This window comes from Lutra lutra, chromosome 13, assembly GCF_902655055.1.
Source record: "Lutra lutra chromosome 13, mLutLut1.2, whole genome shotgun sequence".
Lineage (NCBI taxonomy): Eukaryota > Metazoa > Chordata > Mammalia > Carnivora > Mustelidae > Lutra > Lutra lutra.
The window spans coordinates 73,104,406-73,120,463 of NC_062290.1; the positions used below are offsets into that span (position 1 = coordinate 73,104,406).

The following is a 16,058-nucleotide window of genomic DNA, read 5'->3' on the forward strand; positions in this document are numbered from 1 at the left end:
AACAAATATCTCTTCATTCAAAGATTTCCCTCTTACCCATTCTATGGCATCCCATCTCCCTTCATAGTTCATTTTCCTTAATTATTAGTGTGTATTTCTTTCAAATTCCATTGCAGTCATTCTTTTCCTAACTTTTGAACTTAATGTTTAGTTTCAATCTCCCTGTTTAATAATGAAAGGATTTATAACTACAAAATTACAGCAGTGTATAATTTAGCCCATGTCTTGTAACTGGTGTTAGGAGTTTCTCAATTTCATTTTTTATCTTTTTAAAAATTGCATTTTTTAACTTCTCATTTGTCCATTGAATTCATTTCCTTTATCTCTCTTTCTATTGAAGTCTTTATGCTTCAGTGTTTTTGTCTGGTTCCATACTTTAGAAAATGCTAAGAACAATCATTAATAACATTGATGCTGTTACATGTGTTTCAAATAACCTTTCTTTTTTGCTGGTTGCCTTTTAATAATGTAAAGAATTCACTGAAGTACAGAAATTTAAATCTTTATGTATCCAAATCTGTTCTTCTTTTCTTTTACTCTTAGGAAATTCTTCTCCATTAAAAACTCAGATTGTCTTTTTATTCTCGAAAGTTCTCCTGCATAAAAATCCGCATCTTTTCTTATATTTCACTCCTTAACTTGCCTGATTTAATTAATCAACTTCATTTAGTGATTTTTTTGTATGTATGTAGTGGAGTCAAAATTAATTTTTACATAAGCTTTTTCCCCCATTGATTTCTGGAATTTCCTTTACTGAGTGTTATACTCTTCTATAAACAAACGTTCATTTCTGCACCATATTTAGTCATGTGTAGCTCCATTGTTCTGTGCATCCTTGTACAAATCGTGTCCTATTTTTTAAGTACTGTGGGTTCACAATCTGTCTTATGGTGGTGAGAATAAGTTCTCTCTCATTTTACTTCATGTTCAAAATTTTTCTCTTTTGTACCTGTCTATTCTTCTATCAATTTTTTAAAATCAGAATCTTCACAGTAATTACAGTGGTTGTCAGAATTTGGGGATTATAGCAAGTTGTTCCCCAATAAAATGTAAAGAGAGATGCAATTTTCTTTGATAGTTACACAAATCCACCGAGATGTGCATATGTTTTAAATCATTAGAGAGATGAGCACAACAATCTTAAGAAGAACTGAGAACAGAACACCTTATTGGAGGCATTACTATTGTTAGTGAAAGACTGGGTCCCTCAGCAGAGGAGGTGGACAGTCATGGAACCAGGGAAAGAGGTTATTCTCAGGAGTAAACATTTGTATTTACATAGAAAATCTAGCCTAAGGAGACAATATCCCAACTAAAGAGGTTTATTGAGATTTACTGTCCCATTGTAAAAGCCACCTTTTTTATAGTGATAGATCCATCACCCTTCCTTAATTCTGTGGAATATCTGAAGAAGCGAACTCCCTTTGTTTTGGTCTTATGCAAACTAAATGTGTTCCTGATTTGGGTGTTCTTGTAGATTCGCCTACAGGGAAATACCATGTTTGTTGGGCCTGAGTCTTAGAGTATTGGTACCAGTAGGTATGTCATTGCTAATGAACTGAATTTTTGTTTCAGAGTAAATTTCATTCTCCTATCCAGGAGAGATTAATCTCTTCCCAGTATGATAATAGTTTTTCTAAGCTTGCACAGTGAGGATCAATTCTTGGACTGTTAAATGAATCCCCCCAGACCCTGGAAGCTCAACGGCCTTCCTGGTGATACCTTCCTCTATTATCAACCATGGATCCAATACCAGATAATACTAGAACAAACCTGTAAATTAATTTGGAAGAAACTGACATTATAAACGATACTGATATGAAATGAAACTGATATTATAAATTAATATCTAGTTTCCCATCTCGGGTCTTGGCATATCTCATTTCCTACATATAGATCTTCTTTTTCCTTTTTTAAGATGTTGGTTACTTTGATTTGGGAAACAAAGGCAAAAGGAAAAATTAAATTTCCTCACTGCCTACATCCTACTGACAAGTCCTTGAAAGGCGCAGTGTTAGGAGTGTTAACATTCCTTTAGGAACTCAGCTGCCCTGGCACTGATACTTTGCTAAGGGCAAAAGACATTCTTAGCCTGAACCCCAGGATCCTGTGAGTCTACTTTAATATATAAAAGTTCCTTTGGAAACTCCCTTTATCTCTACCCCCCAAGATATATGTTAGCAATCATCCTCCAAGCATACGGCCCCCGATACACATCTGAAGGGTCCCATGACTGAGTTTTTATTAAACAGTAATAAATCACCTTTCCTAACAATAGCTAGTCCCATCAGATTCCTAGAAACCTTGTTTCCAAAATACCTGGGAGACCTGTGCTTTCCCTAACCCCCTCCCAAATTCAAAGTACATGATCAGTCACCCCTCATAACCCCAGCGCAGCTCTTTCTGCCCACGGGTCTTATCCCTGTGCTTTAATAAAACCACCTTGTAGCACTGAAGACTTCGTAAGAATTCTTCCTTGGCTGTCGGCTCTGAACTCCAACACTTCTACATCAATTTAATTATACACCTGCCACACTCCTAGGTATCCTGTATGTGACATACAATAAGGATTCACTAAATGGCAGTGACCCTCTCATCATCATCATTATTATTACCACTGTTATTTGTATGTACAGTGTATAAGGAGCAGCAGACTGGAAAAGCTCCTGAATTTATTCATTCTGGACCCAATTTCAGTAGTGAAATGTCACAACTCTTCATGAAGGACAAGGCAAAAAAATCTTCTGATGAAACAGAATGTTACGGTCTATGCCAAGATCCACTGGTTCATAATCTTGTCTTTTCATCAACAAGGTGAAAGTAATGGTATTTAGCAAAGCATGGGATCACAGCGCATGCTGTTTACAAACTCCATCCAAATTGGCCCCAGTTTAAAAAAAAAAAATCACTATTTGAAGCTGTAAACTTCAGTGACTTGGAAAATGGGAACCTGGAGTAGAAGTCCTTTTACCAGTGGAGAGGAATAAAACGGTGTATTCGTTTACATACCTGTGTCTCTGTGCACCTGTATATGGAGGTGTAGCCATTATATTCATTAGGAATCAATTTTAGTTCCAGGTTTTCACAGAAAAGAGGAAAATCCTAGAGCCAGAGAAATAATCACCAGAGGCACCCTGCCTTCAAGGACTTACCCATACACCGGGGTTCTAGGCCATCCCACTGGGTGTTCGCTTGGCATGTAAGCTTAGCACTTCCTTCTAGTGTGTACCCTTCATCACAGGTAACCAAACACACTGTCTTGTAGGACATTTCCCCAGTGGAACAGCTGATGTGGCCATGTTTGGGCTGGCGGAGATGAGGGCATGTTCGTACTATATAAAATGAAAATAACTAGGTCACATTTTACTAAATAAACACAAAAATTGTAAGTTTAATAATGCCTACACATTGAAAGCAAGAACATACCTTTTCTTGAGATGGCAAATAGTAAATAACGCACCATTAGGTTCTGAGCTAGTGTGGGACCCTTAAAAGAATGTGTTTCATCAGATGCTCTGCCCAAGCAAAATCACTGTGCTTGGCCCCTGCCCACAGGTGGGACACTTAAGCTATCTAAGGAGTCTCATCCTAGATGGATGCTGACATCTGTAGATTGGAGGTGGCTGACAATGGGAGGTCTCTGCAACCTTGGCTAGGCCTTGGCTGTGATTTTCCAGGCTACAATCCAACAAGGATTGTATGAATGAATCCAAAGGCTACAAGGAGTCTGTGCCAGGACAGGGATTCAGGTTCATGATTAAACCATTCTCAGGTCTCATGCATATATGGGTATATCCTGGGCCTCTTAATGGTCCCAGTCTCCACAAAGCTGCCCAGCCTCTGCAATCTTAAAGAGAGTATCCTACTCTCTGATCATAACACTGGCCCTTTTAGCTTTTTCATCCCTTTCTCCCAAGACACTGATTGCAAATCTAGCTCACGATGCTAAATTTTGACTTACGCACTAAGATAGTTTTATTTGTGCATTTTTGCTGCTGTGGCAAAGACAGCCAGTTGCCTACCCAGTAACATTCTTCCCAGTTTTATTCAGCATAGAATACACACAGCTAGAAGGTAACAATTGCCCACTACCAGTGCAACAAATGAGAGGCAATGAGCTGTGAGCTGAAGTTGTATGGGATGTCTGGAAAAGTTTTGAATGGAGACTCTTTCACTTGAGAGTGCTTTTTGCCTTCCTCTCCTCTTCCTTCTTAGTCCTAAACTATGGACATGAGGGATAGTACCCTAGCATATCACAGTGTAAGTAGAGAATACTCCTATAGGATAACTATCATGCCCTAAGATGGTAGAGCAAAAAAATTAAAGAAGCCTGGGTCTCTGATGACAATGGAGCTATCACACCAGGTTAGGATTACCTGCTTCTCTTCTACTTTTAGATGAGAGAAAAAAAAAACTCTTAATTGGTTTAGGACTGTACTACTTGGATCTTTGATACCAGTAGCTGTACATAATTCCCAATTGCCTGTGCCCAGTAGCCATTCATTTTTCTTTTGCTAATTTCCTAGGGAAAGATCTCTCCCTTCTGTCAGCTCACGTGATTTGTATGTGCTCCAACCCTGCTCAGAGGTAGAGCTTGTGGCCTAGGATCACATTTCCCTGGTCTGAGAAGTGAGCTGGTACCACTGGGGACACGATTCCTTTATCTATCAGCTTCAAAACTACCATGAGAGAGCAGCCAGGCATATTTACTAAACCCTTGATCCTGGAAATGCCCCTGTGCCCCAGTCAGTCTCATCCCCAGCAGTAGAAGTGCCACAGGGTATCTAGAGAAACATGCATTTTCCTAGTACTGCTAATTCTAACTCCTCAGCCTCAATACTACAACACAGAAGGTCCAAGAGGACACTCAGACTGTCTACCTCTGCAGGTCCCCAAGAAGCATCTGTGCTCTAAGCGGTCCCAGCAAGATCATCCTCACTGCCCAGCCCACCCAAATCCCATAAATTGTCTTAGGTTCTATCTCAATTAACACCATGACAATCCTATATTCCTGTTTCTGACACTCTCTTGGGATGCCCAAGGCTCCAAAGTTAACCCTCATCTACCCGGGTCACCCCCATGTAGTTCTAACCCAAATCTAATTCACAGTCTTGCACCTGCCCTCTGGAATACATGATGGGTCTTCAATAAATCCTCTCCTATCCTAACCTTCACTTGCCAACTTTTCTTTCACATTCTTATCCTAATCAAAATCTCACCGTCTGTACACCAAGGCCTGCAGGTGAGAGAAGTGTCCTCTTTGCTCCTTGGGACTTCCCAGATTTTTGTGTCTCCCTTCCTCTTTTCTTTCTAAAACACTGCAGTTCCCACAAAATGTCATAGTAAATACTCAACATCTTTTCTTTCCCCCCACTTCCCTGCTGACCTCTGAGCCGCTTATTCTTTTAAGATTTATTCTCTCTCTTTCTTTCTCTGTTTCTCTCTGTCTCTTTCTCTCACACACACATACACACACACATTGGTGATTTCATATATTCTATGTAGAAGATCATTCCAGTATCCGGGAGTTATATTCGTTACCTCCTCTCCTCCAATAAACATATCCTTCACCCTACGTCAGCCTCCCTTCCATTGCCTTATCCCCTAGGCCTTGCTATCATCAGCCTAAGCAACCCACTGTCTGACAACAACCTCCTATCTTCTTGGGTCACTCACTTCCTTGGGTCACTCCTTCTACTCCATCAATTTCTACACCCTCCTGGGATCTCCAATCTTTCACATGTTCTGTAGAGAAAATTATCTCTAAAGAGTTACTCTTTCTACACCTCTTTTCCTCCAGTTCTAGTTTGAACTCACTCTGTTCAGGATTTCCAATCGGAGGAAGGACGGAAAGAGTAAAGGAGAAAGGAAGTGGGAGAATAAGAAAAGAGGAGAAGAAAGGGAAGAGAAGGCAAAGGGAAGGTAGGTAGAAGAGGAGGAGGGGAGTGGAGAAAAGGGAAAGGAGTAGTGGGAAGGACAGTGCAGAGAAGGGAGGGGAAGCTGAAAAATGGGGAGGGGAAGGTAAAGGAGGAACAGGGGAATAGGGAAGAAAGGTGGGGGGAGGGAGGCCGCAGAGCCTCGTGGAGATTTACCCTTTCAGTCAGAGGTTATGTACATCCCTGTCATAAACAGAGATACGGAGAGGAAAAAAGTATATGTGAAAGGATGTTCACATATATTCATTTGCTCACAGATTTAATCCTATAAGCATCAGGCATAGCAAACACACACACACACACACACACACAAATAACCTCTGCAAAAGAACAAAGTTCTATTATCAACAATAACACTTATGTAACACTAAAGGCCAGAAGAAAACATGGCAATTTCTAGATATTTTTGAACAAAATAATTTGGGACTCAAGAATTTGGGGGGACTCTGGGTATGATATTTTTTTCTTCTACATTTCTGTATTTGTGAATTTCTCATATCAAGAATATATTTATGATGAAAGCTTAACTTTATAATAAGAGGAAAGGAAGTTAGGAAAATTGTTCAGTGCATATTCTGCTTAAGTCACTGTCTGGCAGGATCTATTCTGAAGGAATCCATTCAAATGATATTAGTCAGCAGAGCATAAATATTGGGTGCATTAAATATACATATTTAGGATTGATTATTCTTAGAGAAAATTCAAGACTCAAATTAAAGATTAAACCACAAGCCTTAGCCTTTCCATCCCTGGGATGATTTGGACCAAAGTCAACTACTGATGACAGATGAGTAGACGTATTTTGCCTTCCACATCTAGATTTTTATTGAATGTGTCCATCATATAAGTAAAATCATTGTTGAGCGTATCAGGTTCACAGAAGTGATTTGCCTTCCACATTTTTGACTTTCCTTGAGTGTGTCCACCATATGTGGCAGAATGCCAAGTGACCGCTGGATTAAAAAGGTGAACAGATAAATGCCTATGATCAAAATATATAGGATCTGGAAAATCATAAACAACTACTTTTAGATGTAATAAGCTACCAAAATCACTCCAGCTTTCCAACTCAAGACGAAATGGATTTGCAACATCTCTCAAGAGTACTGACAGTAAATTAGAGTTGGTGTTTCATGCACATACAAATTACATTGTTTCTCAAATGCTGGTTTTAATAAACTTTCATTGCTCCTCTGGGAAACAAAGCATATGCAAGAATTCCTATTTAGTGGTTAAACATCTTATATTCCTTTTCAACCAAGAATGTTTTTAATAGAAACATGCTTATTTATTAGTTTCAGTTAAAAATTTTTTTTTATTTCAACAAGCTGAAAAACTCACAATAAATGTTTCTTGATGTACCTCCATGTTAAAGCAATCCTTAAATATTTGTTTGGTCTTTTTAGAAAATAGCAATTTATTCCTTCAAGAAAACGGTCTAGTAAGTGGTAGACAATGTGAGAACTGCTCTGGTTCTTATTTTAAAGGCTAATTGGATTTTCTCCCCAGTTAAGCAGTTCCTGCCAATCTCCAAATTGTAATAGTATCTATACTGAAAATAAAATAAATCTGATGTTAAATGTAGTATTCTCATTGTTGTTTGGAGCATTTTCTCAGGAAAAATTCTATCACAAAATGTAATTTTCTATGATGTTGTGGTTTAGTGAGTCATCATTAGGAAACCATAAAAAAATCCTTACAAGTTTAGAAATAAGTGTGTAATTCAGATAAAATTTTAAAAAGAGTATAAATGCTTTATGATGAATACAAAGGAGGAATAAGACTCAAGCCTATTATTATTCAACACTATAAGACATTAACAATGCAACATGAAATTTATAAAAGTCTTTATATCTTACACTGATCTTTCATTTCTGTTTCAGTTTTGGAAAGATTTTCAAGAAAAAGATAACATAACTAAAATGGTACTGTTCCTACAATTAGATTTAAATTAGATCCTAAAACACTGTTTTCTCCATGTTACCCGCCCTGAGACCGAAGTGAATACCCATGCAGCTGCCATATTTCACCGAATCCCAGATGCTCCAGTTATGAGGCACACCATTATTTTATGTGCCACTAATAAAGAAACAATATTATCTGTGAAAAGACTTAATACCCCTGATTTTAAGGTGCATCTTAGTTTTTAGAGATGTTAAAATGTGGGGGGGAAATGTTTTAGAATTAAAGAAATACAGAATATTTTCAAAGAACAATATCTCAAGTAACTAAATTCACTAAAGATGAGCTAGAGGAAGGGATTAAGTATCTTCATTTGGGACAGCTCTGTACACTGGTAAGTTAGGAAGCAGCTTTGGGGATGAAACGAATGGATTTTAGTTAGAGCCATGATCCCATTTCATCTGTCTTTTGATTAAAATTATTTTATTTATATTGGAATATCAACTGAAATTGCATAAATAAGAACAGGAATGTTTTTTTAAAATGAAAATGCATAATGAAAAGCGACACAGGCAGACCACTGACACACCTACTTATCAGTGCATGTGTCAATATGTGTATTTGCCAAATTCACATTCTTGATCATTCACTAGAGGTATAACCAAGAATTGACAGGAAAAGATACATTCTGTGCTCATAAAAAACTAACAGTCGAGCAATGGTGATAGACCAGTTGATTAATAAAAGTTAAGTGTGTTGGTTGTATTATAAAACATTGGTTAAGCTGAGAAATAGGCTGTCAGAATCCCCTTACTGTATGCCAGGTTAGGGTTAGTCAAAAGATGAACCTGTCCTGGATTTTAGAAAGCAGTAAGGGAAGCAGTGGTCACTGCAGCCAGACTCAGTGATGGACAAATGTAGACAAGTCCCATAGGTTCCAGCTTGTCTTTGCTCGCCTCCATTCCAAGTCCCAACTGCGAACTCTGTTGACCTAAGAAGGCTCCAAGATCACTGCCAGGTTCTTGGCTGTGGAGCCATGGGGTGGGCTTACACAAGCTTCTCTTAGACCTCCTAACACATTCGGCTTGGCCTCACAGGCTGAGTTGGTAGTAATACCTCTGATGCTCCAACTTCTCTTCTAGATCTTCAGTTTGCCAGTTCTTCCAAAATTGTGTAAGGTCTGATTCATAAAATAAATCCCTTATCCTGTGACACTCAGGGTGACCAAGCTTCCCTGACTGACCCCAACACACACATAGCACAAGGCCTCTAATCAGGGGAGAACAGATTGGTGGACATGCATACAGAAGTCAGAGGTCATCCCACCCAGGCCGAGAAGTTTGATGACAGCAGAGGGTTTGTATGTAGGGACCAAGAGCAAAGGCAGGCCTATCAGACACTCAGAGCTGTGGAAACAACCTGTAAAAGCATGGCTGAGAGGACATTTCTTATGGATTTAGTGCAGGATCTGAGGCTCAGGGTATGGACTACGGAAGGTAAAGAGGCTGGGGTCGGAACTTATCCTAAAGGGGTTGTCTACTTGCTTCTCTCACTCTTCTTTGGAAGTCCAGTAAGTGGAGAGTTAAAATTTAATACTTTCCACCCTCCGCCATGAAGTATGTAGAGGAAGGGGTAGAGATAAGACATATCTACAGGAATATATCTAAGTGGCTTTCTATGATTCACTTTTTTGGTAATGGCATGTGGGTTTTTACCATTGGAGACTGCAGGACTGAAAATGTCTTTCCTTGGCCTTCCCACATGAACAGTAAGTAGCTTGTCTGAGTTTGGAAATCTAGGGTCTGATTCTTTTCTCTCAGAATCCTGGCAACATAACTCTCATCTTCTCATATCTACAACGGCTAATAAGAGGCTCAAGTCTGATCCTCTTTCCTTTGTAGGTAGTGTTATTTATTTCTAAGTGTGAAATGGAGACAATTTTCCATTCTTCCAGGGCATTCAGATATTTCACTAAGATTACTTCCAGACATGGATCTGTTTGCAATAATTCTTTTTCTAGCACTCATTAAGTGATGTTAAGCTGAATATCAAAGATGTTAGTTGTGTGTATTTTCAAGATTTCAGCTTGAGGATATACCCTCCTTCACTCCATTCTCTCTCTGGATTCCTAATCTGAGAAGAGTCTATTGCCTGGGATGATTCTCATTCACTTTATTCCTTCACATTTTTTTAATCTTTGAAATTCTGCTCTACTTTTAGAAGTTTCTTGAGTTGGTTTCCTGACTTATTAATTTGGCTTTATGTCCAGTCATTGTGTTTGTAACCTTTTTATTTTTTTTTCCCTCCAGAAATCCTTTTGTTTTCAGATTTCTCCCATTTCTTGGCATCCTGGCCTTATTTAGCACTGTGATTCCATTTGTTCCCCTTTTCTTTCAGGTCCCCCTTGTATAATTTTGCTGATTTCTTCTTTTTTTGTAGATACAGAGAAGGATATGGGTTGGGACCTAAGTTAAGCAGATTCATATAAATGGATGGGTTCAGTGTCGGCAGCTGATCACCACAGTGGTGGGCTCCTGGGCTCACATATCACCTCAGAGCCTGAGTGGGTCGCCTTCCCTTATGGGTACAAGAGCCAAGAGGAAACTCCTCACCATACTCCAGGGAGCTATGTGGGATCCTGGAGAAATCAAATCCCAAAGTGTAGTACCAAAAGATGCCTGAGGGATGCGGTGGGGGTGAGATTGCCATATTTTAGCAAGACAAACAAACAAATAAGGAGATCCAGGTAAATTTGAGTTTTAGAAAATCAAAACCTCATTTTTAGTATAAGTAAGTCCCACGCCTTATATGGGACTTAGTTATACTAAAAATTGTTGTGTATCTAAAACCTGCATCTCAGTGGGTGTTCTGTGTTTCATCTGGAAACTCTAAGCAGGGGATAAATACTGTATTCAGAAGCTTGATGGGAAGAGATTCTCAAGTCCTTCGGCTCACTCCCCTCTTTTCTTAGATACCTCTCTCTCCCAACCCTACTTGTGAAACCTGGGTGGCTCAGTCAGTTGGGTGTCTAACTCTTGGTTTCAGCTCAGGTCATGATCTCAGGTCATGAGATCAAGCCCAGCATTGGGCTCTGCACTCAGCAGGGAGTCTGCTTGAAATTCTCTCCCTCTGCCTCTTCCCCCACTTGCTCTCTCTCATTCTCTCTCAAATAAATATTTAAAAAAAAAAACTGGACTCATTTAAAAAAAAGAAAGAAACCTTAGGAAGTTTTGAGTATGCAATAGTTCTAAGAAGTAGGAAAAGAGATCTTAGAGATGGCAAGAGTGAAGGTAAACTAACGTACTGTTCCATCTGTTTTTTCTCTTTTTTCGATGTGAGAGCCTTAGGTTCTACTTGAGGTACCATATGTCCCTGTTTCTGTTGGGCTGACTAGGCTCTTTGGGATCTCATTTTAGCAAATTCCCACTTTCTATAGCAGACTGTCTAATCCGAGAAACGGCTGGAGACATACAATTCAGCTCACCAATCCTGTTGCGGGACCGTGGTGTGGTTCCCAGTCCTCCAATGACATTAGTCATCAAAGCCCCCATTCCAAGCATTCCAAAACTCTCCTTGGCACCCTGCCTTGGCTGCTTAAAATCTGAGGTTTGGATAACCTGTACATTTCCTTCCCAGGAAGGGCCTTTCTTTGCTTTTTGCTTGTTCATAAAAGAAACATAAAGGGGATAGTTTATGATGATGTGGTCAATTGAACTTGGTAGTTCTGATTTCAGATGTCCTATAATCTTTTCTTTCTGTGGTCTGTGGTCTATGAAATTAAAAGAAACAAAGAACTTCACTGGTCCATTAAAATTTAAGTCAAGGAAATCAAGCAAGGCAATCAATAAACAATGTGAACCGGCAGTTTGCATACCTCTGCAGGAGCTCTCTGAACCAGACCACAAACCACTGGGTAGACACAAGAGGATGCTGCTTCCCACGAGGTCAAATCCAGGGTGACATCGGACCCCACAGGCTGCATTGAAGTGGTTGTTACAAGTGTTCTGGATAAAGTAACCGTTTTCAGGAGGCCTCAGGGCAGGGCAGTGGACAACTAACATTTACAGAAAGAAAATAAAAAAGCAAAATAAGCCTTTGAAGCAGTCTCCTTTTCTTTGTTTGTTTAAGAGGACACTTTAGACACACAGTGAAATTACCCACATCATTTCTATTTACTGCATTTCAATTTCTAAGTTCATATTTGGAAGAACCCTTACATCTCACTCCTATTAGGTATGTATTTACTTCCAATTAAACTTTTTAAACAGACTAAAGAGTCTTTTTTAAGCTTTAAAATGTTTTATTTTGTTATCTATGTGGATATGAGATTTTCTAGTTCTTGATATTCGTATGTCATTATTTATTTTCCTTCTTAATTAAGGTGGCATGAAACAAGGAATAAGTCCAACAAAGTACATCTGCTACAGATTCCACAGCCTCTTGTACATGTTACAGGTTAATTAAATCAATTTAACTTTTGATATGAATACTATCAAGATACCATATCACAAAAATATTCTCTTTAAATGGATTTAAATATCACCAGAGCCAAAACCAGCTCATTTGTTACCAAACTGTTGTTAGATTTTTGGCTTTTAAGTTCATATGAGATCTTTTTCAAGTACTAAATCTTTCTGGTTTTATGGTTCTATCACTCCTAGGGTCTTGGATCCAGTTTCTCTGGAGCAAGATTACAGATGTGTGCAATGATAAGAAATGCTACTTAATAAAAACAGAGAAATTCTCCTAAGATTAGAGAAATGAATATTAAAGATCACTTAAAATGAATTAGATGGAAACATCAGCATCATTCCTCTCAAAGAGATCAGCTTTTATATTTCCTATCTGCCAGATGTGGGAGACTTACCTTCACAGGTCTGGCCAGACGCCCGATATCCCTCCTTGCAGACACAGTCTTCCGGAGATGTACTTCCAGGTGGAGAAGTATGATTTTCATCAGGACATGGAAGGCAAGTGCCGATTCCTCCTGGAGAACCTTCTGGTTTGTATGTCCCAGATGGGCAAGCTGGGGAAGTCCATTTCATATGAATTAATGATACATGAATTGATAGTTAACAGCATTTTTGAGACTAAGCAGGCAGGAAAAATACTTCAGCAGAAAGAGAACATTGCATTAAAGTATCACAGTATTAAATACTTAATTATCATTGAATTATTCATATTGTTGAGTACTTCTAGCAAAAGTTCAGTAAATATTTGCGCAGATCCTCAAGAAGATGCAAGACAGTGTGGTCTCCTTTAAACAGAAGTTAGCAGCTGTAGGAGAAAATGATTAAGATAAACACACAGATGGAGAAGAAAATACAAATTGTAACAACAAAATTAAACTTGTCTTTTGAGACAGTAAAAAGAAGCCATAAAATTCCAGAACAACAGAACTGAGTAGACCTAGGAAAAGTACTAGTTGTGATAGTAATGCAAAAATATATTCCTTACTTGAAGATTTGGCAAAAAAAAAAAAAAAAAAAACAACTCATCAAGTTTAGGCAAAATTAATAAAAAGTGATTTGACACCCAGGATAAAGGAAAAGCAATCATCTAGGAAAGAAAACCAAAATATTTATAAATGGGAAAATCAGATTAATATTTCATTTCTCCTGTGCAAAAATAAATGGCAGGAGAAAGAATGGAAGTAAGATACATAGGTATGTGGAAGAATTATTATGAACCCTAAATCCTGTATCTGGGCAAGCTATTGGTAAATATGAGGAAGAGAAAGCCATTGAAGGGGTGGCTGGGTGGCTCAGTTGTTAAGCGTCTGCCTCGGGCTCAGGGCATGATCCCAGGGTCCTGGGATTGAGGCCTGCCTAGGGCTCCCTGCTCAGCTTCTCCCTCTCCCACTCCCCTTGCTTGTGTTCCCTCTCTTGCTGTGTCTCTCTCTGTCAAATAAATAAAATCTTAAAAAAAAGAAAGAAAGCCATTGAAGGATATGGATGGCTCCTGGAAATAAAGATGCATTTTACTGACTGAAAAGAAATCAAAATTAAAAACTCAAGTATGGGAAGAAATGGTTTTTAATAAACTGCTTGAGCTTAAGAAACTAGGAGGACATATAGTATATTGCTATACATCTTTCTAAAATTGCAAAAATGAAAAAAAATCAAGTAAGTTTCCTTCGTAAAAAGAAAGACGTGATCGAAAGAAGAAAATAAGCTTTGCACAATATAAAAAAATTGGGAGGTGAATGGGAAGAGAACAAGGGAAAGTTCTCATTTCTTTTTATATACATCAATATGATAAAAATGAAAGAAAAACTGAGGGTCACATTTGTACATTAAAAAAAACACAAATAACTATGACTAGAAAAAGAATATGTAACCTCCAAATCAGTGGAAGAAGAAAAAATCCCAAAGAACGAAGATAGAAAAACATTGGGAAAATAAAAGAAATAGCAGAAAGAATGAAAAACAAAACAGCATAAACTGGGGCATGTGGGTGGCTCAGTTGGTTAAGCTTCTGCCTTCAGCTCAGGTCATGATTCCAGGGTCCTGGGATCAAGCCCCGAATCAGGCTCCCTGCTCAGTGGGGAGCCTGCTTCCCCCTCTCCCTCTGCCCACTTTGTTCACTCAGGCATTCTCTCTCTCAAGTAAATAAAGAAAACCTTTTTAAAAATCATAAACTAATATAAGAAACCCAAAGATATCATCTATAATAAATAATAACCATGGGTTAATTTAATCCTGTTGATAAGATACACACCTAAAATAAGCCGACTCACAGGTAAAAATAAGTGGATGTACAAAGATACTCTAAATATTTTTTAAAATTTATATTATTATTACCTTAAGGAGAAATAAAAATCAGATACATAAAGAGCTTTTTCCAAAGCATGAAAAAGAAATGAATACTCCAATAAAAAAGTTGACAAAGAATGAGAACTAGAAATTTCCTACAGAAAAAATGAAAATAACCAATAGTCACAGAATAAACAGTTTAACCTCACTCATGATAAAGAAATGCAAAGTGATAGCTACTTTTTAATTTGGCAGAATTTTTTTTTAAAGATTTTATTTATTTATTTGACAGACAGAGATCACAAGCAGGCAGAGAGACAGGCAGAGAGAGAGGAGGAAGCAGGTTCCCCTTGGAGCAGAGAGCCTGATTGGGGCTCAATCCCAGGACCCTGGGATCATGACCTGAGCTGAAGGCAGAGGCTTTAACCCACTAAGCCACCCAGGCGCCCCTAATTTGGCAGAATTTTTAAAGCATGTTAATACCGCTGATTGCCAGTAAGCAGGTAAGCAAACAGGTTCTCTTCCTCTAGGACAACCGGAGGGTAGACATCAAAAGCCCCAAAAGGAGCTTTCCTTTTAGCAAAGCATTTCACTTCTAAGAAGTTGTCCCAAGTAAAGGTTAGTAAATATGTATGTATAATTGTTGTTTATCATTACACACTCAGCACTGGCTATAACACAAATGCCAAGAGATGGGGAGTTTGTTAAATTCTTATGACACATCATCCGGTGGAATATTAGCCATAAAAATACAATTCTTAACACAGAAAATCATCCAAATTATGTAGTTGAGTGAAAAAAAAAAAGCATGTCTCAAACATCATTATGTATTATGTGATCCTTTTTGGCTAAAAAATACATATATAAGACTTCAAGGAAATGATCTTTAAGGCTGTATATGCATGATAGAATTATGAGACTTTCAGGTTCATTTTTGTTGATCTCCATTTTCTAGTTTTGCTACGCTGAATAGGTATTGTGCAAAAACAATTAAAAGTAAATTAAAATGACATGCAAAAGAAATTCATTGTCACAGATGTTATATTTCATGTCACCATTACTGGTTCTCTCACCTCAGAGATCATTTTGATTCCTCTTTCTCCCTCTCTCTTACAAAAATCCAAATGAAAACCATGCTGTTTGGATTTTATTCCTTAAAAATCCTCTGCATTTCTCCTCCTCCCTCCATCAGCATTGCCCTGTCTTAGATCTGGACCTATGATCTCTCATCCAGGTTCTTACAAAGTCCTTTACTGGTTCCTCAGCCTCCAACTCTACTCCATTCCACCATGAATGTTGCTGCCTCAACATCTTCCTAAAATATAAATCCGATCAAATAACTTTCTACTTAAAAACTATACCAGAAGGATGAGGCCCACTCTCTTCACTCTGCCATATAAGGACATCTTTGCTCCGTCTGCAACCTTCCTGTATGCCTGCTATAAAGGACCCGTGAATTCCATAT

General features: G+C 38.4%; 1 protein-coding gene across 3 annotated transcripts in view; it reads right to left on the reverse strand.

Moving 5' to 3' along the window:
- Positions 1-16,058, reverse strand: part of SVEP1 (sushi, von Willebrand factor type A, EGF and pentraxin domain containing 1) — a 179,526-nt gene that overhangs the window by 112,638 nt on the left and 50,830 nt on the right. For all 3 annotated transcript variants that reach the window (XM_047700074.1, XM_047700073.1, XM_047700075.1), the window contains exons 4-6: positions 12,706-12,864; positions 11,713-11,892; positions 3,153-3,332 (exon numbers count right to left, since the gene is read on the reverse strand). In XM_047700074.1, coding sequence (XP_047556030.1) covers positions 3,153-3,332; positions 11,713-11,892; positions 12,706-12,864 — 519 coding nt within the window. The remainder of the gene's footprint in view (positions 1-3,152; positions 3,333-11,712; positions 11,893-12,705; positions 12,865-16,058) is intronic.